Source organism: Schistocerca nitens, chromosome 1 (genome assembly GCF_023898315.1).
Source record: "Schistocerca nitens isolate TAMUIC-IGC-003100 chromosome 1, iqSchNite1.1, whole genome shotgun sequence".
In the NCBI taxonomy this organism is placed as follows: domain Eukaryota; kingdom Metazoa; phylum Arthropoda; class Insecta; order Orthoptera; family Acrididae; genus Schistocerca; species Schistocerca nitens.
This window is the reverse complement of record NC_064614.1, coordinates 874,102,176-874,122,966: the sequence shown is the minus strand read 5'-3', so window position 1 is coordinate 874,122,966 and position 20,791 is coordinate 874,102,176. Positions and strand designations below refer to the sequence as shown.

The 20,791-nt window shown below is 43.4% G+C and overlaps 1 protein-coding gene across 1 annotated transcript in view; it reads right to left on the bottom strand.

The window, feature by feature from the left end:
* Nucleotides 1-369, bottom strand: part of LOC126210217 (uncharacterized) — a 196,635-nt gene extending 196,266 nt beyond the window's left edge. The window contains exon 1 of the mRNA XM_049939435.1: nt 159-369. Within this exon, the coding sequence (XP_049795392.1) occupies nt 159-369 (211 nt within the window). The remainder of the gene's footprint in view (nt 1-158) is intronic.
* Nucleotides 370-20,791: the final 20,422 nt, after the last annotated feature.

Here is a 20,791-nt window from a genome sequence, read left to right as displayed (position 1 = left end):
TCAAGAGTGAAAGTACTTCCTTTGTATCTTTCCTTGTTGATTTGTAACTGCCTTTTGAAATACAGGATGTCTTCTTTGCGGACTCTGTAATGTGGACGGCGGTCAGGGAGGCTGGACAGTTCGGCAGGCAGGCAGGCAGGCAGGCAGGCGGCACTCACGGGAGCAGTAGCGCGGCTCGTCCGACTTGTCGCCGCAGTCGTCTGCGCCGTCGCAGAACCTGTCGAGCGCGACGCAGGGGCCGCCGCCGCCGCCGCCGCCTCCACACGGGAACTCGGACAGCCGGCAGCGCGGGGGTGGCGGGGGCGGAGTCGGCGAGACGGCCGCCAGGCCCGCAGCGGCCAGCGCGAGCACCCACGGCAGCGGCCACATGGCGGGGCGCCCTCACCCTGCCGACAGCGCGCACGCACTTTACTCACTCGCTCTGAGCAGCTGCGCCTTATACAGTTACGCACATAAATTTAGAGAGCTTTGGTATAATAAACAAACTACACCGCATCGTAGATGATAAACAAATTACACGGTTGTGTCGTGGAGACGCGGCGTTGATTAAGCTGTAATGCGACTACACAGAAGTGTGTGACAAACATGGCACACAGTGCGCCACACTGAAGTCTTTCCTCTTACTTTATTTTTTCCTCATTTAACCGGTGTTCGTAATCAGACACTATAACAGGTCCTTTTATTTATATAAAAAACATGGTGAAAGTTATTACTTCTCAATGGACCAACGAATACTTTTATAATTGTACTAAACACATTCGATGTTCGAGAAGCTGTAGAAAATGTTAATGTCACGTCGCTTAGAAAAGTGAAAGTGGCTAATTCATCTGCCAACGACCTGCCATTTTGTCTTTCGTTCGAGAGAGCTTTTGGTTCCAATATGTACACTACTGGCCATTAAAATTGCTACACCAAGAAGAAATGCAGATGATAAACGTGTATTCATTGGACAAATATATTATACTAGAACTGACATTTGATTACATTTACACGCAATTTGGGTGCATAGATCCTGAGAAATCAGTACCCAGAACAACCACCTCTGGCCGTAATAACGCCCTTGATACGCCTGGGCATAAGAGTCAAATAGAGCTAGGATCGCGTGTACAGGTACAGCTGCCCATGCAGCTTCAACACGATACCACAGTTCATCAAGAGTAGTGACTGGCGTATTGTGACGAGCCAGTTGCTCGGCCACCATTGACCAGACGTTTTCAGTTGGTGAGAGATCTGGAGAATGTGCTGGCCAGGGCAGCAGTCGAACATTTTCTGTATCCAGAAAGGCCCCTACAGGACCTGCAACATGCGGTCGTGCATTATCCTGCTGAAATGTAGGTTTTCGGAGGGATCGAATGAAGAGTAGAGCCACGGGTCGTAAAACATCTGAAATGTAACGTCCACTGTTCAAAGTGCCGTCAATGTGAAAAAGAGGTGACCGAGACGTGTAACAGATGGCACCCCATACCATCACGCCGGGTCATACGCCAGTATAGCGATGACGAATAGACGCTTCCAATGTGCGTTCACCGCGATGTCGCCAAACGCGGATGCGACCATCAGAACCTGGATTCATCCGAAAAAATGACGTTTTGCCATTCGTGCACCCAGGTTCGTCGTTGAGTACACCATCGCAGGCGCTCCTGTCTGTGATGCAGCGTCAAGGGTAACCGCAGCCATGGTCTCCGAGCTAATAGTCCATGCTTCTGCAAACGTCGTCGAACTGTTCTTGCAGATGGTTGTTGTCTTGGAAACAGCTTATACTATACTCGTTCGTCCTCTGTTAGAATATTGCTGCACGGTGTGGGATCCTTACCAGGTGGGATTGACGGAGGACATCGAAAGGGTGCAAAAAGGGGCAGCTCGTTTTGTATTATCACGTAATAGGGGAGAGAGTGTGGCAGATACGATACGCGAGTTGGTATGGAAGTCATTAAAGCAAAGACGTTTTTCGTCGCGGCGAGATCTATTTACGAAATTTCAGTCACCAACATTATCTTCCGAATACGAAAATATTTTGTTGAGCCCAACCTACATGGGTAGGAATGATCATCAAAATAAAATAAGAGAAATCAGAGCTCGAACAGAAAGGTTTAGGTGTTCGCTTTTCCCGCGCGCTGTTCGGGAGTGGAATGGTAGGGAGATAGTATGATTGTGGTTCGATGAACCCTGTGCCAAGCACTTAAATGTGAATTGCAGAGTAATCATGTAGATGTAGTAGATGACTCAGGGATCGAGTCGTGGCTGCACGATCCGTTACAGCCATGCTTATAAGATGCCTGTCATCTCGACTGCTAGTGATACGAGGCCGTTGGGATCCAGCACGGCGTTCCGTATTACTTTCCTGAAACCACCGATTCCATATTGTGCTAACAGTCATTGGATCTCGACCAACGCGAGCAGCAATATCGCGATATGATAAACCGCAATCGCGATAGGCTACAATTCGACCTTTATCAAAGTCGGAAATGTGATGGTACGCATTTCTCCTCCTTACACGAGGCATCACAACAACGTTTCACCAGGCAACGCCGGTCAACTGCTGTTCGTGTGTGAGAAATCGGTTGAAAACTTTTCTCGTGTCAGCACGTTGTAGGTGTCGACACAGGCGCCAACCTTGTGTGAATGTTCTGAAAAGCTAGTCATTTGCATATCACAGCATCTTCTTCTTGTCAGTTAAATTTCGCATCTGTAGCACGTCATTTTCGTGATGTAACAATTTAATGGCCAGTAGTGTAACTTAGGATCCATTGTAATTTGCTGGCTTAGTAATTATCTATTTATCTGTGATTTATCTACATTAACTAAAGAGAGCAACTAACCTGTCTCTTTATAAAATGAACAGTGTTTTTAATGTTCCTCAGCAGCGAAATAGAGGAGACGTTAGAGGTGAATTGCTCTTCGGACGATGAGGGAACACCATTGGTGTTCTTTCGTTAACTGCTTCTCTGTCGGATGGTAGAACACCCCCCCCCCCCCCTGAGATATTTCATCCTATCATTTTCCTTGGTATACCTAACATTACATCGTGAGAATTGTGTAGGTTTGATTGGTCTCCGCCTTCGAACAGTGACGCATGCCAGCCTACTAAAGAGCGTCATGCAACCCCTAGGGTGAGAGCAATGATGCAGTGATGGACCCACGAAGGTAATGTTTAAGTCAGTGTAACAGAAATTCGTGTGAATTGCACCATGCGGTGCTGTTAGACAGTAGACTCTCGATCATTAATGTGCGTTCCTTTCAAGTTGAGACAGTTAATTTAGGTAAAGTTTACTGGTCTTACGAACTGCTAATTTACGTCACTCCTTTGAGAAACTTTCGGTTGAAAACCAAAACTGAGGGACACAAAGGAAAAACCACAACGGTGCGGCTACAGTACTTTGTGTGGTTGAGGTCATGGGGCAGCATGTTTCGTAGGTTCGATGTACAGTATTTGAGCGGAAGTATAGTATGACTGCTCTGAAAGCAGAGCTGAGTCACGTCACGCAATTTTTGAGTTCTTTAAGGAACTGCTCTGTATTAGGTTTGTTTTTATGTATATAACAGGTAACGGGTCTGGACTACGGTCCTGTTTAACAGCTGTGATGACATATTTCCGGAAGCAGGAAAAATTATGCGCTTCAGCTGCACACGTACTACAATACAAAAAGGGATCCCACGAACTTAACCATTTCATTGATATTAACAGGGGGCGCAGGGCTCTAGGACTTCTACATACGTAAACAGAAATACGAAAACAGACAACTGTTTTCCAGAAAACAGAGTTTAAAAGTTTTAGGCATTCTTATATACTTCGTATGGCCGCAGTGCGAGTAAGCGCTTAGTTCTACGGAGTGTTCGGAAATTCCTGATACAAACTTACAAATTTATAGAGGGGAATGAGTACGTAATATTTTGAATAGGAACCCAAGTCCGCAAAAGCACCGGTTGCTTTATATAGCCGTTTGAAAACAGTTTTGATAGATAGTATGCGGCAGGGTAGTTATGGTGGGGGGGTTGTTACGTCGTATCGGCTGATGTCATTTGACGTGTATCATACCTCTCTGTTCTGACTCGAGTCTCATTCACGTGTCAGTGAGTGTTAGAGCAACATGGCTGGGTATACGTTTTCACAATACATCGACATGATCCTTCTGAGTGGCGAATCTTGATGGAAGAGCTGCTTGTCACCTTTATCAAGATCGTTCTCCTTAAAGTCCGTCGACATCGCATACCCTTTTCGTCACATATACTCAACGTCTTCGAGAAACGGTATCTTCAACGTCAGCAGGCGTGACTGTGGTGCTCCAAAGAGACATCGCACACCAGAATTGGAAGAGGCTGTACTGCATCACGTCGAAGAGAACCCGTGAACGAGTACGCGAGCAATTTCTATGGCTATTAATGAGTAGAGCTCTAAAACAAGTGATTTACTGGGTCACGCACGATCAATTACTTGCAAATGTGGTCCGCGTTACCAATATGTTTTTCAAATGGTTGTAGCCGTTTTCGGCCAAGGTTTCCTATTCAAAATGATACCTACTCGCTCCCAATTCCCAGAATTTTGTCTCGGGAATTTCCGGACATTCTGTATATAACAGAGGTCTGCGGATCGAATCTCGCTGCTGCCGTTTATTTCTCATTGTCCTGTAATTCTGACAACAGATTTATTATGCCTTTACAAATTCGCAGTATTACTATATTATCAATTTGTTAGTATCATAATCCTGCTGCTGAAAAATCGGATTTTTCAGTAAAATTTTGCAAGTATATTCTCATGATATCATATTCGGCTTTCAATACCTGCTCTGTGTATCACAACAATTATTGTCTTCCCCGTTTCTGCTATCATTATAAACCCAATTCGCCCAGTCCTCAATAGGTTACATTATGTTTGAAACAAACATAGGTGCAATACTGTAAATAAAATGACGGTTATGATTTGATTTAAAATGTCGTGTATCCTTTTACTTATTTCCAGTCTCCTACGAAATATGTTTTCGTCATTTTTCAGGACAAAGATTATGAAACTAAGAAGTAGCTTGAAGGTGTAGTTAACTGGTGAAAATAAAACGTTTTTGAGATTCAGGGCACACTCTTGTCCTTGGGTTGGGAAACTATCCCAATAGGCGGAAGGATCAGCAATGATCAATGGCAAGAGGATGCAGAAGGCAGTGAAAACCACTGCAATAAAAAAAAGTGTACCCACAGGACATGTGCCATGTAACTGTAAAAAGTGTCTTGATGAGCTCTTAATAGGCAGAAGATTCTGGAATAGTCCCCATTCGACTCCCCGAGTGGGGACTGCCAAGGGAAAGGTGACTGTGAGAAAAAGACTGAATAGGCAGAGAAAGGATACCGGACCACGAGAAGAGGAGTGGAAAGTCAGAAGCTTGAACGTGGTAGGGAAGCTAGAGAGTCTGAAAATGGAAATGCGAAAGCTCAATCTAGATACAGTAGGGGTCAGTGAAACGAAATAGAAGACAAAGATTTCTGGTCAGGCGAGTATAGGGTAATATAAAAAAAAAAGCAGAAAACGATATACGGGGAGTAGGAGTCGTTATGAATAAGAAGGTGGGGCAGAGAGTGTGTTACTGTGAAGAGTTCAGTGAAAGGCTCGTTCTTATTAGAATCGACAGCAGACCAACACCGACAACGATAGTTCAGGTATACATGCCGACATCGCAAGCTGAAGATGTAGAGATAGAGAAAGTATATGAGGGTAATGAAAGGGTAGTACAGTAAGTAAAGGGAGATAAAATTCTAATAGTTATGCAGGACTGGAACGCAGTTGTAGGGGAAGGAGTAGAAGGAAATGTTGCAGAAGTATATCGGCTTGGGACGAGTAGTGAAAGAGGAGAAAGACTACTGAGTTCTGTACTGTATTTCAGCTCGTAATAGATAATATACTGTTCAAGCATGACAAGAGGAGGTGGTGTACTTGGAAAAGGCCGGGTGATAGGGGAAGATTTCGATTACATCACAGTCAGACTGAGATTCAGAAATCAAATGCTAGATTGTAAGACCCAGATCACAATGTAGATGTGATGAAGAGTAGGCTGAATTTTAAGAAACTAGTCAGGAAGAATCAATACACAAAGAAGTAGAATACGGAAGTAGTAAGGAAGGACGGGATACGCTTGAAGTTCTGTAGGGCTATAGATACAGCAATAAGGAATAGCTCAATAGGCAGTAGGGTTGAAGAGGTGTGAACATCTCTAAAATGGACAATCACAGAAGTTGGAAAGAAAAGCATAGGTACAAAGAAGATAACTGCGAAGACCCATGGGTAACTGAAGGAATACTTCAGTTAATCGATGAACGAAGGAAGTACAAAAATGTTCAGAGAAATTCCTGAGGAATGACATAAATGGGAAGTGCAGGAAGCTAAGACAAAATGGCTGCATGAAAAACGTGAAGGAATAGAAAAAGAAATAATGGTCGAAGGGACTGACTCAGCATATTCGAAAGTCAAAACAGCCTTCGGTGAAACTAAAAGCCGTGGTGGTAACATTAAGAATGCAACGGGAATTCCACTGTTAAATACAGAGGAGAGAGTACATTAAAGGCCTCTATGAGGGGGGAGGTTTGTCTGATGTGATAGAAGAAGGAACAGGAGTCGATTTAGAAGAGGTAGGGGATCCACCATCAGAATCAGAATTTAACAGAGACTTGGAGGATTTAAGACCAATTAAGGCATAAGGGATAGATAAAATTTCATCAGAATTACTAAAATCATTGGGCGAAGTGAGACAAAGTGACTATTCACGCTGGCGTGTAGAATGTAGGCGACATACCATCTGACTTTCGGTAAAAGATCATACACCCTACTCCGAAGACTGCAAGAACTAACAAGTGCGAGAATTATCACCAGCAGTGTAACAGTTCATGCATCAAAGTTGTTGACAAGAATAATATACACAAGAACGGAAAAGAAAATTGAGGATGTGTTAGAGGATGATCAGTTTAGCTTTAGGAAAGGTAATAGCACCAGAGAGGTACTTGTGACATTGCGGTTGATAATGGATGCACGACTAAAGAAAAATCAAGACACGTTCATAAGATTTGTCGAGCTGGAAAAAGCGTTCGACAATTTAAATTGGTGCGAGGTGTTTGAAATTCTGAGAAAAGTAGGAGTAAGCTGTAGGGAGAGGCGGGTAATATATAAAATGTACAAGAGCCAAGTGGGAATAATAAGTGTAGATGAAGCATTTGAGATGTGGTGCTATTGACGAATACTGAAAATTAGGAGGACTGATAAGGAATGAGGAAGTTTTGAGCAGACTCGGAGAGGAAAGAACTATGTTGGAAACATTGACATGGAGAAGGGACAGTCATGATAGGACATCTGTTGAGGCATCAGGGAATGGTAAGGGGGAAAAATTGTAGTGGAATACAAAAACAAATGGCTCCGAGCACTATGGGACTTAACATCTAAGGTCATCAGTCCCCTAGAACTTAGAAGTAGTTAAACCTAACTAACCTAAGGACATCACACACATCCATGCCCGAGGCAGGATTCGAAACTGCGACCGTAGCGGTCGCTTGGTTCCAGACTGAAGCGCCTAGACCCGCTCGGCCACACCTGCCGGCAGAGGAATACATCGAGTAAATAATTGAGGACGTAGACTGCAAGTGCTACTCTGAGATGAAGAGGTTCGTACAGGAGAGAAATTCGTGGCGGGCCGCATCGCACTAGTTCAGAATGTTGATCCCCCCCCCCCCAAAAAAAAGCAAAATAAAATTTAAAAAAAATTTCAAGTGCTGTCACTGAATGGGAAAAATTTGTGCACGCTGTCGATATTGCACAGTGGGGCAGATAGTATCTGTGCAATAGAGATACAAAGATAAACGGTGGTAATAAATGAAGCGAAATGCAATTGCTCTGTGCGAACCAACACGGGTACCTAACACCAAAATACTAGTAATGCAACGAGTAACGCACTCTTGTCTATAAAACCCTATTATTCAACATGATCCCCTTTCAGTGCGACTGGAGGGTCTGTGTGACCGCATGACACGACTCTACTGGTCGACATCGGAATCGACGACCAGTGCTGCATCAATAACCTCCCCATCGTCTATGTACTGCTTGCTGCGGAATGCATCCTTCATTGGGCCAAACAGACGAAAGTCAGAAGTTGCGAAATTCGGGCTGTGGTGTGGACGGGTGCGCATACTTGTCTGAGGCCTTTCGTTGTCATGAGGTAGGAAAAGTTTGTTTGCAATTTTGTGGCTGCGAACACCCGGGAGTAGTTTCTTCAGTTTCCTGAGGGTACCCCAGTACGCTTCAGAGTTGATCGTAGCACCATTAGGAAGGACATCAAACAGAATAATTCCTTCAGAGTTCGAGGAGACCGTCGCCATCACTTTAAGGGTGAGGGCACAGCTTTCAACTTTTTCTTCGGAGGAAAGATGATGTGGCGCCACTCCATGGATTACCATTTCCAAGTGACGAACACATATTTCATCGCCTGTGACTGACAAAAAACTGTCACGTTAGCCTCGTAACGCACAAGCAATTCCGTGTAGATGGTCTTTGGTTGCTCATTATGGTCTTCTGATAGGCGGCGGAAAACAAGCGGGCACACGCATTTGAGTACTTTAACTTGTGGTTGAGTGTGTCAGCACTACCAGCAGAGACATACAGTTGTGGAACGAGGCATTTTATTGTAATCTGTCACGTGGAATGAGAGTGTCCGCACGCTCTAACGACTCAGGAGCCACCGTTTTATGAGGCCGTCCGGCACGCGGGAGATCTGACAGATATGCACGTCTTCCTTGCGATAGTGACAGACGCATCGCCCAACAACTTACCGTGCTTTTCTTCACATTCGGGTGTCCGTAGAAGCCCAATAATATTGCACCAAACAACGATGAGGTACGTTCTCCAGGACAACTACCACCATTCGTATCACTTACAGTGCTTGCCGGCCTTATTACTTACGGACTTTCCTCAGCGACGACGGTTTTGATGCTGTTCCGTCGGATAGGTCATCACGTACGAATAACTGCAAGTCTGTAGTCATCAGCCAAATGATGCTGAATAACAGCTCTCTGGTTGGACGTTACGGACGTCATTAGCTGTCGTAGCTATGGAGGCAGAGGCGCTAATATTTCACGATGTCCCGTAAAAAATTCCGCCGTTTTTCAACCGAAACTGCCTATGAAAAAAAGTGTTGCATTACTTACTGAATGCCTCTCGTCTTTGAAAATATCCCTCAAACTATTTCGAAATTTGTAGACCTGTTTGGGTTCACCCAGTACTACGTTGTAAAAAATGGTTCAAATGGCTCTGAACACTATAGGACTTAACTTCTCAGGTCATCAGTCCCCTAGAACTTAGAAATACTTATACCTAACCAACCTAATGACATCACACACATCCATGCCCAAGGCAGGATTCGAACCTGCGACCGCAGCGGTCACGCGACTACGTTGTTGGTAAGGAATACGACATGATAGGATAGCAGTACGATATGCAGGAACTTTTATCGCCCCAAAAACTCAATGCAAACAACATCGGCTACCCGCTGCAGATCGTAAGCGAGTTTTAATGCACTTCTGACATAAATTGCCTTCATGATAAGGGGGCAAACGCGCTACACATGGAGCACAGAGTTGTTAAGAGTACTATTTGCTTTTGTATCGACCGTAACGGTGCGCTATGGCTATCAATGGCTTCGCTTAAAGAAGTGCGCCTTGTTTCCCCCCCCCCCCCCCCCAGAGCGTCATTTGGCAGCTAGGAACTAAAGGAACAATGCTAACGAGAGAATTGCGTGCGACCGAACACCAGAAAGCACCGTCCGCGCGGAAAAATAAACAAGGCAACGTTTCCTCTCCCGCCGTAACTTCGTCGGCACAATACGGCACCGTCCGCAAATGTGTACAACGGACTCGCTTACACGCTTTCGGGGCTGGGAAGAGAAAATGACTGAGGGGAAAACTGGCAAGTGAATGATGAAAGGCGAGTACGGTAGGAATGATTTCAGTACCTGAACAGCTAATAACTACCATTCTTTTCCTGTTCAGGTAGAATGTCGTTAAAAGGTAGAATTGAAAGGCAGTGCAAATGGCGAAACCATTTACTTACGGAAGTCTAAAATAAGTCCATTTTGTTATTATGTGTCACAAGGAATGAATTATGACACCTACCACAAAGCACGAACTGCAGGTAGATATTCTTGTACATTGTTGTAGCCGTAAGAAACAAATGACCCACAAACGACTGGTATTTTCGTCAATATTGGCACAGAACACTTCCGGATGTAGTGTCCAAAAGAAAACTGTCAGTCTCCAATAACTGACAACTCGTGAATGATATTTTTCAGCCGCTTGTGTATTCAAGAGTGGTTTTCTGATTTTGGTAGCGGGTAAGACTGTAGTGAGGCAAAGATAAATTTGTTGTTAGAGATCATCCTGTGCAATTGCTTGACATAATAAATATTTTTGTGCTCCTGGCACAGTCCCCCGTTTTACAGTTCTGAAAACTTCTCTGTTATGTTCATCTCTCTGTATAATGCATGAGCCACAAGTGTATTTACTCCAATCTGAGAGGAGAATAACACGGCGGAGTAAACATTTATTATAAATGCTCAATGAAGTGAGAAAACATCATCGCTTATTCATTGTCCAGTATCCAATACCATGTTATTAATAAAAAGCTGCTTCATCTGCCGTGCGGGATTAGCCGAGCGGTCTAGGGCGATGCAGTCATGGACTGTGCGGCTGGTTGGGTTCGGGTTGTTTGGGGAAGGAGACAAGACAGCGAGGTCATCAGTCACATCGGATTATGGAAGGATGGGGAAGGAAGTCGGCCGTGCCCTTTCAAAGGAACATCCCGGCATTTTCCTGGAGCGATGTAGGGAAATCACGGAAAACCTAAATCAGGATGGCCGGACGCGGGATTGAACCGTCGTCATCCCGAATGCGAGTCCAGTGTCTAACCACTGCGTCACCTCGCTCGGTCAGTGTGCGGCTGGTCCCGGCGGAGGTTCGAGTCCTCCTCCCTCGGACAGTGGTGTGTGGGTTAAGTAGTGTGTAAGCTTAGGGACTGATGACCTTAGCAGTTAAGTCCCATAAAATTTCACACGCATTTGAATATTTTGAACATTTTACTGCTTCAGTTGATAAAAATAGCATTTTCACGTGGATCTGACACTGCCATCATTAACATATAGTGTGATGGACGTAGTGATATTTTACGTAAGATGAGATGAAAAACGCGGCTTACTTATGTGCAGTATATGCACAGAAAGAATACATAACTTTCATTATGCTGCTGTGAAGCAAAGCCAAATGATGAAAAAAGTAGAAATAACGTGCATTTAGAAAGTTATGTTCCCAGTGAAAATGAACTGGAGCACCATTATTCAGTAGTCACACTGCCCTTCGTACTACCAAACACCCATCTTCCAGCAGGGGAGGCAGGGTCATTCGCATCAGATGCAGGTATACTTCTCTGGTGAAGCTTTGGGGCAGGATGACTGGTGCCACGAGACAGTGGTCAATAATCCGCAAGCACACTCTGAGGCTAAACCAGCGCTCATGGTTCACTGCCGCCATACCATGTGGACTCTACGTAGCCCTCACACATGGGTGTTGTGAAGGTCGACGATACTGCCCCTCGCTATCTGTGAACAGGGTAAGTAACAGAAATCCCACCAACGTGATGACCTGTGCGACGAAACAGCGACTAAACCGTCGTCGCTGAGGAAGGTCCGTTAGTAGTAAGGCCGGCAAGCACTGTAAGTGATATGAATAGTAGTAGTTGTCCTGGAGAACGTTCCTCAACGTTGTGTCGTGTAATATTATTATTGGGCTTTCCGTCGTATGAAATCTGTGCGTACCCGTGGAAAGGCATTCACCTAGTTGTGTATTAAATGTTCAGCTTATGAGATGAGACCTATTCTTTGAAACACATTTTTTTTATATAATTTACATAAGTTTAAAGATGCGCACCTAGAAGCTGAACTGAGCGTTCCGCTTCAACATAAATAAAAAATATAACGGTAAAAACCTTTCTAGATCTTCAGATTTTGTCGTACTTCTTCTTGTAATGTAAAAGCGTAAAGAAGGTCGTCTTAAGCCATAAAAGTGAGCGGTCTTGCCAGCGTGCAAACAGTTATTAATTAATGAAATTCAAGTAATGTATGTTCGATCCTTTAAATTGGCAAGTTATTGTTATGAAGGTGTTAAACGGTGCAAGAATTGTCTCGAAGGAAAGAGAAAAGCAATGACTGTAATTTGTGAGAAAAACGTGAACCAAGAAGCTAGCACGCGACAGGCTGAAATTTGATCTCACCATACAGTCAGAAAATTACTTATGTAAGTTATACTGTTTATAAATAAGCCCTAATTGCTTGTGAGAATTATTTGAATATATTTAGTGTTTACCAGATTTCTTATTCTATTCTTTTCCTTTATTCTTTTACCTCTATGTCATTATTTTTATCAATGTCAAACAGCCTTTACTACAGCAAGGAATACTGCGGCATCCTGGTCGTAGACAGAAGGCCGCTCCTTGTCTTCTATACAACTCATACCTGCCCCTTTTATTTATGATTTCATTTGCAAATGAAATTTTTTTATTGGTCATTTTTAAAGGTCTCTTAGATAATTATAAAATTCATACTGATTACGTAAAGGAATCCGGGTTGTTCTTTTCCAAATAATAGAAGCCTTTGCGTAATCAAAAACTAGCCTCCTTCTGACAACGATCAGGAGCCGACCAGAAGACGGACGTCTTCGACCGCTTTCGTGTTTCCTGCCATACGACATTCTAGTATGAAACAATATATATATATATATATATATATATATATATATATATATATATATATATATATATATATATATAATGAATTTTTTTTCTTTTATCATACTAGAGTGGCTGACCTCATGTCTCACCTGTAATGACATTTTTCTTTAAAATTTAAGTCGCTTCTCTCCTGTGTAACGCATTTCAAGCCATACATACATATGACCATATGTGACCATTCTTTCTCCTCATCCTCACAGGGATCAACTCTTGAAGTTCGTCCCAATTTAGCAAAATCACCCTGCGCATCGTGCTAAAGGCAACGCGCATTACCTCCCTTAAACAATAAGATACAGATATTGTTTTACTTTAATTAATTTATACTTCTTCTATTCAAATGACGCATTTAACTAGTTGTGTGCAATATTTTTCATTGAGAATAACTCTTGCATGATGTGAAATTACCACGTAACGAAGTACAGCGTAGCTTGAACCATACGTAGAAAGAACTGTTACAGTATAGTGCAAAGATGACAAAGTATACGATATGAGACGAACAACATGATACTTTTATTCAAAGACAATAATTAGTCTGAAGTCATTGCAATGTATGACGGTTACCTGGACATTATAAAAGGAAGAACGTGGTCGTTAATAGTATGTGTGATCACCACTGACAACAGTATTTGCTATGCAACGTGATCCCATAATCATCACAAGGTTGAACGAGAGTTCTTGTTACTCCTCCAGCGCTGTAGAAAACTGCTGGATGGTCGATGGTACACGTGAAAGTGTTGCAATGCGTCTCTCCAGAGCATCTCACACGTGCTCTGTGGGACGTAAGTCGGGAGAACGGGTAGGCCAGTCCTTTCTCATGATTCCCTCCAGATTCAAGAGCTCTGCCACCTGCGCTATTCGATGCGGTTGCGCATCGTCATCTACAAAAATGAGGTCAGGGCGAATGCATCCCTGAAAACACGCACAAAGGGAAGAAGTGCAGTGTCAAGTTGTACCATGTTCAAAGATTTGGAAGTCAGTACGCCCGTGCTACATTATCAGTTTCCGCACTATAACGACCGCAGCTCGCGGTCTAGTGGCTGGTGTTGCTATCTCTGGACCTCGGGTTCCCGGGTTCGATTCCCGGCCAGGTCGGGGATTTTCTCCGCCAGGGGACTGGGTGTTTATTTGTTGTCCCGAATATCTTATCATCATTCGGGAAGTGGCGAGATTGGAAATGAAAAGATTCGGAACTTGTACGTGCGCTGATGACCACGACGTTGAGCGCCCCACAAACCAACATCATCATCATCCACACTAGAGCACCTAGAGCACTAAAATTCATGTTCGACAAAAATACTGGTCGCATTATGTGTTCCAAACTCTTGCCATGTAAAGGTACGTCCAGTATTTCCGAACATTGTAGTTTTGGGGGTCAAGATGTATAGGAGAGCGGATGCATAATGTTTGCTAAGCCTACTGACCTCGATATTTTTGAGCACACTACACTTACTACTCTGTAAAAACGGAACCCTTATATGATTGGTTTGTTGTCCGCCCGTCTGTCTGTGCGGCTGTTAAGAACCCTTTTCCTGAGGAACGAGTAGACGTATCAAGTTCAAATTTATGTCACATATTACGGTCTATGGTCCCTTGCTGATGTTAAAGTTTTAAACTTCTAAGTCAATTCAAACAAAAGATACGGCCATTCTTATCACGTACTCAGTCAAAAGGTACTTTCCGCTTACCTATAATCATGGAATTTGGCAAAAAGCTAGATTTCATTCTAAGACTAAAGGAAATTTTTAACCATATAACATAACGAAATACTTTTTTGTCATTTTTTAATCCATCTGTCTTCATTGTCTGTCCGTGTGTTATGGCCCTTTTTTCTAGAAAAGTTTGGCGTATCAAGTTCAAGATTTAGTCAGATTCTAATGTTAAGAGTATCTTGGCGGCGTAAAAATTGTAAGTGTCTAACTCAATGCAAGCCAAAGATATGACCATTTATGTCACACATTTTGACACTCATAAAATTTTAAAAATTACACTCATCATAACCTATAGGATGCTTCCCGTTGGACTAGAATGTTGAAATTTGGTAATAAACAATTTTTCATATTAAAAGTAAAGGAAAAATCCGAAAACTGTTGATTCGCAATTACAAAACACGAAAGAATGTTTTTGATGTATTTTTTTCCGACTATCTGTTTGTCTGTCCGTCTCTGAAGACCCTTTTTCCCTGGAATGTCGTATCAAGTTCAAATATTTATCAGATACTAATGATTATGGTTCCTTGGCGGTGTAAAACTTTTAAGCGTCTATACCAGTCCAGTCAAAAGATACGGCTATTTATATCACATCACTCATTCATAAAAACCTATTTATATCACATCACTCATTCATAAAAACCTATATGCTACTTTGCATAGAAACATGAGATTTCGAGCCGGCCGCGGTGGTCTCGCGGTTCTAGGCGCGCAGTCCGGAGCCGCGCGACTGCTACGGTCGCAGGTTCGAATCCTGCCTCGGGCATGGATGTGTGTGTTGTCCTTAGGTTAGTTAGGTTTAACTAGTTCTAAGTTGTAGGGGACTGATGACCTAAGATGTTAAGTCCCATAGTGCTCAGAGCCATTTGAACCATTTGAACCATGAGATTTCGCAGAAACAAAATTTCACAGTACAGATAACGGAAAAAAATCCGAAACTGCTAATTTTTAATTATATCACACAAAAAAGTATTTCTTTTGTCATTTGTTATCCTCATTCAGACTTGAATTTAAAACCTTCTCGAAAATCTCGGAACTTTGATAAAAGGGAAATATCGTCAGTCTGCCAGGAAGTTTAATATCGTCAAATCCGCGATTGCCAGACTGAATAAAGTATGTATATATTAAGTTCGTACGGAGCGCTCAGTGCGCCAGTCATACTCTCACGTGGCCGGTTTTTATGAATGACAATGGGCGGCAGTATCGAGGAGTAGCTCTTGGAACGAGAGTATTTTCGACTCATGGATTATCCTGCCCGTTCCCCGCACCTGAATCTCCTCGAGGACGTGTGGGATGCACTGGGAAGACGTACTGAAGCACGTCCATATCTACCAACGATCATCCATTAGTTGTCAACCACCAGCGAGTAAAGGCTCCACCAGTGTTGTTTTGAATTGCAAGGATTACCTGGCAGTAGGACTCCACCAGCTGTCAGTTACTTCCACCTACAAACCTTACCACAGTGGCCCAATTCCAGAAATCCAGCAGGATCTCCATGGTGGAGGAAAGGAATACCCTACGATAAGAACGTCGTATCAACCTCGTGGCCACAATGGGAGCACGTTGCAGAGCAAACGTCGCTGTCTGTAGTGATCGTACACCTTAAGAACCATGCCCCTTCTTCTCATAAGTTCAGGAGAGCATCACACACCGCTGGGACATCACGGTAAAAACAGTCTTTGAATGAAAGAATCATATCTGGTCGTCTCATTGCGTATTTGTTTCAGATATCTTCCCCACTATACTGTACCAGTCCTTTCCATGCATGGTTTCAGTTTCATCGAGCTATATTACATGTTATTTGGCCATGACACAAAATGCAAAAATTTCTTACGTGTAATTTCACCGGGGGGGGGGGGGAGGGGGGCGTCAGTTTGACCATTTCTGCCTGGGTCACAGGATCACCCCGCTACGACTCTGCGAGCAACACGCGAGGCGCACCCTTGCAGGGAAAGGCTCTGCTGAAGTGGGAGGTAAGTGGCTGGCCTTCGGTGGGAGCAGGTGGCGCGCCCGCGTGATCACTGGGTGCAGCGCACGGCGGGTTGCGTCTGCCCCTACGCCGGCGCCACAGCTCGTTAGGGGCGCGGCGTAACGACCCGAGCCTGCTGCCGGCAGCCGGCAACCGGCAGAGAGCAGGTGCCGCGGCCCTTTGTTCGGCCGGCCGGCCCGGCCCGCTCCTTGCTGAGCTCCTAGCCTCCTTGGCCGCCGCCTGCGCTGATACAGCGTCCGCTGCCCAGCCGCTGCTGACATTTCATGCCGGCGGTATGAAATGTCAGAGGTTCACGCCGCGGCCGCAGCGCCGCTAAACAATTTACCGCGTTCCCGAAGGGACTCTGGGTCGTATTGGGTGCGCGCGGCGCATGAAATTCGAGCTGCAGCGCCGCTGCCCCTGGCGGTGCCGCCTTATTCTGTATGTAGATTGGCTACGGAGACCATTTCTGTATGGCGCAGCGATACGTTGTTTCCTTCCAGTTTTGTCGGCGGGAATTGTTCTGATTCCGTTACTGGCATGGGGGTCCGTTAATTAATGCTGAAACTCAGGTATAGAAGACTATATCCACATCCCAGCGGAGGATCTATGTCCGATTTACAGGAGGAGGATTCTGAATGAATGGGGCAAAGAATTACTTCTTTTATTGCAGAAGATTCTTGTCACTCCTAATTATTAATTTTGTGTAGCAGTTAATTACAGGCATGTCGCGGGCATTAGACAAACGGTTTCGTCCTTTGCCGGGCGTGCCTTGGGATGATGCTATTGTCCAGAAATTAATTGTACTGTTTCAGGAACGGAGAGGGAGTTTTTAATACGTTGATTACTGAATTTTCACCTTCAAGCGTGCAAGTTAACTACGACTGTGGCGCAAACACTAAATTTTAGCTATCAACTTTTAAAAATGCCACAATGGGGTTAAATCGGGCGAGTGCACTGGGAATGGAAGATCAGGCAGTAGGGTAACATTTCCCCAGAAAACACGTATAGTTCGCAGTGTGTGTGGCGTGAAACCCACCTCGGTGAAATCACCCATCCGCAACATTAATATGCTCAGGACTGCACAAAAGTTCCCAATGATTTAGACAAATTGCTCCAGTGTACGTATAGACTTCCTCCGCCGTTGTCACTGTCAATAAAATTCTTCAAAGACTGTGGCCGCATTATGAATGTGTGTAAAATGCTCCATCGTTTCGGCCATTTTTGCAAAAGACCTTCCTCAAGGTATTTTAGCAAAACCACTGTGAGGAAGACCATCCGCTACAGTGGCCGAGGCGTTGGAGAACTTACACATCGAGAGTGTGGTCTAATACCCTGAAGCATTTTAGAGAATTTATTCAGTATTTCGAGTTAGGACACTTTTTTTTTCTCATGAATGTAAGGACCTGATTCGCGACAGTACACCGAATAGTTACGTGTGTTTGCACTCTAGTAACGCCAGCTTACCTTATTCACGTACGCAGGACAAAGTTTGCCTCGCCACTAAAGAAAAACAGCTCGTCATGTTGTAACTTTTCAAACAACTGTTCACATTCATTTTGTCGAGCAACAAAACCGCGTTCTCTGAGTTCTTGCGGCACAGCCAACTTTTGCCAATGGAAAGGAAGGCCTTGATGAGGATTTCGCGTCATACAACGATCTGTACCGCTTGAGGAAAGGGCATAAAATGACTGTCTCACTGCATTGATATTTAATGCAGATCTCATGGTTGCGCTAGCTCCATTCTACTTGTTTGCACATTTACTGTTACACTTAAGGCGTCCATCTAAACCCATTGAAATCACTTTCTGCGGAGGGTACTAGATACATGGAGGCGCAGGCGTATTACTCGTAGCCTACGTGGGTACTACAGGAGATTATAAGGTGTACATACCTCAAGAGATAACGCCAGGAAATCTAAAATGGCTCCGTAAGGTAATGAACGAATGTGGAACCTTTTTAAAACTCCAGTTATGTTTGTTTCTGCTGTCAGAATTGTGTTTTATACGTCTACCTTCCAATTCTTCTTTACTCAAGGTTTATTACAGTGGGCTTTCATATTACATACAGACAAAATAAAAATAAATCCAAAGACGTCACGTCACTAGGGCACTGTAGCAAAAGTCATATGAACCATAAACGATTTCCGTAGGAATGTGTTCAAATTAAGCTGAAATACCATTGATCAACAGGGACAACAACACAACACTTACTAGCAGAAACGGAAGAAGATCAAGAACTGCTAGAATCAAAGAATTCTGGAAATAATAATACTTTCAATAACAAGAATAATAATAATTGTAATAAACATTTTAAGATAAGAATGTGTATCATTTAGCAACTATTTGTAACAACCCCTAGTCATGAGCGTACACAGAGAGCTACTCAAGAAGGGTCAAGAGTCTAAAATTGTCATTTTTTATATCAGAAACTGTTGAGAAATTCATGTTGATTATTAAAAAAAAGACTAGCAAAAAGACCGTTGATTAATACGCCTGAAAGCGAAGAAACAAGAAATAAACTTTAAAATTGCCTCTTCAACATACGCTACCAATATTTGGTTATAAAGCTTAACATCTGGTGACGTACATGGAAATTTTTGGCATTAGTTTAATTCCTTCACTTTTTTTAAAGTTAACTGGCATAGTTAAAGATTATTCTCGATCCTCACGTCCAAGTTATTGGAGGCCCCATGTTACCCATGCTCTATTATAAAAATATGTCCTTATACATCTTATTGAATTCATTCACCGTTTCTTCCTTGGTCCTCCCCAATATTGCTTGAATAACAGTTGTATGATGGCTTCACATCAGTTATCCTAAAACAAAGTGAGTCCCTTTCCTCCCCTTCTCCTGCCTCCCCCCCTGCTCCCGGCCCTAGGTATGATAAATAATTTTGAAACCATTCGATGACTGTATCTTATGCTGTGGTGCACCCCTTAATGTGTTGAGAAGCATCTATTGAAGTGGAGATCTTTTTGTCTTGATTTTTCAAACTTTTTTCCTCTCTTCTAGCGTAGAAAATGGTATTCTTTATTTTCTGTTGGTGCATTCTGGTCCAATAATGAGGTAGTGACGTACACACCTACAGTATAACAACCCAGTGTTCGCTACAATTTTCTACAAAGCTATACGATTGAAATACTGAAGGTGGTCTGTGCAAGCCGTCACAGACAAATGGTAAACTCCTGCTGTGATTAAGGTGTGCAGTAGAAAAAAGGAGTTTGGGGAAACTTGGAAATGATATTGGGCAGATAAACTGCAGCCATCTTTATGCTCAGAATGGTGCCGTAATTCGAGCGCCAGAATGTTGGGCTGGCTTCTCTCTGTGAGAGGACTGTTCGAGGAAGAGAGAGAGTAGTTTGGAGACTGTATTTTGGCAATGCCCTGTAAAAGTCATGGATGCAGTACAGCTCTGGAGCCACCACTGCTCCGAAGAAAGCGCATCTCTGTACCCCAAAGTCAAATTCCAGTGGCGAAGTGCCCCCTTCCACACTCCCCCTCCCCCCTCCCCACACGGTCGCCTTTGCGGACGCCTGTGTCATTCGGTGCTACCTTATTCCTAATTTCCTCTCCAATTCGATTTCTCTATTTTTCTTCCCCAGTCGGCTAACCTCAGCAACTACATGTATTTAAATGATTTAATGCAATGATGATTTACGAGTTCGTTAAGAAACGCGTTGTGATGCGGACAACAAAGGCTGGAATTGACAAGTAATTATGGATGAGATTTATTGATAATTATTACAACTGTCATGTCTCAAAAAATTTAAGCTGCAATTTGATTCACAAAAGTCTCGCATGCTACAACACTTCATGAACAGCATCACACTGCAAGTGTATGAATACTGTAATCACGACGCAAATGATTAAGCTGAACAACATCTTGAGAGGATTGGAGTTATATTCCCTCCATCGTGAAACACACGTCTTAAGGTGTCTGCTTTTCACTAACACTAGCGAACTGGTATCCGATTCAAATATTACTCAGAGCGCAAATAATAACAGTCCACGAAAGCCTTAACAATTTAATAATAATAACATCTACGGTAGGCAAATATTATTTCAGCAGTTACTGCATGATTGTCAGTATTTCACAGCTCGACATGTCACCAAACCATCGAATAATCTTAAAGAAAGTGCCAACAACTATTAAATTACGGCGAAGTTTGAAGATAAAGAATCCTCACAAACCGATTATATATTAGGGTAAGGAAATCGTGCACTGCAGTCTATTAGAAGGAACCGTAGAAAATACTGATCAAGATGGCTTAGTGATGTGAATAAGCGTTTATTCCCTGTACGCTAATAGCTTCTACG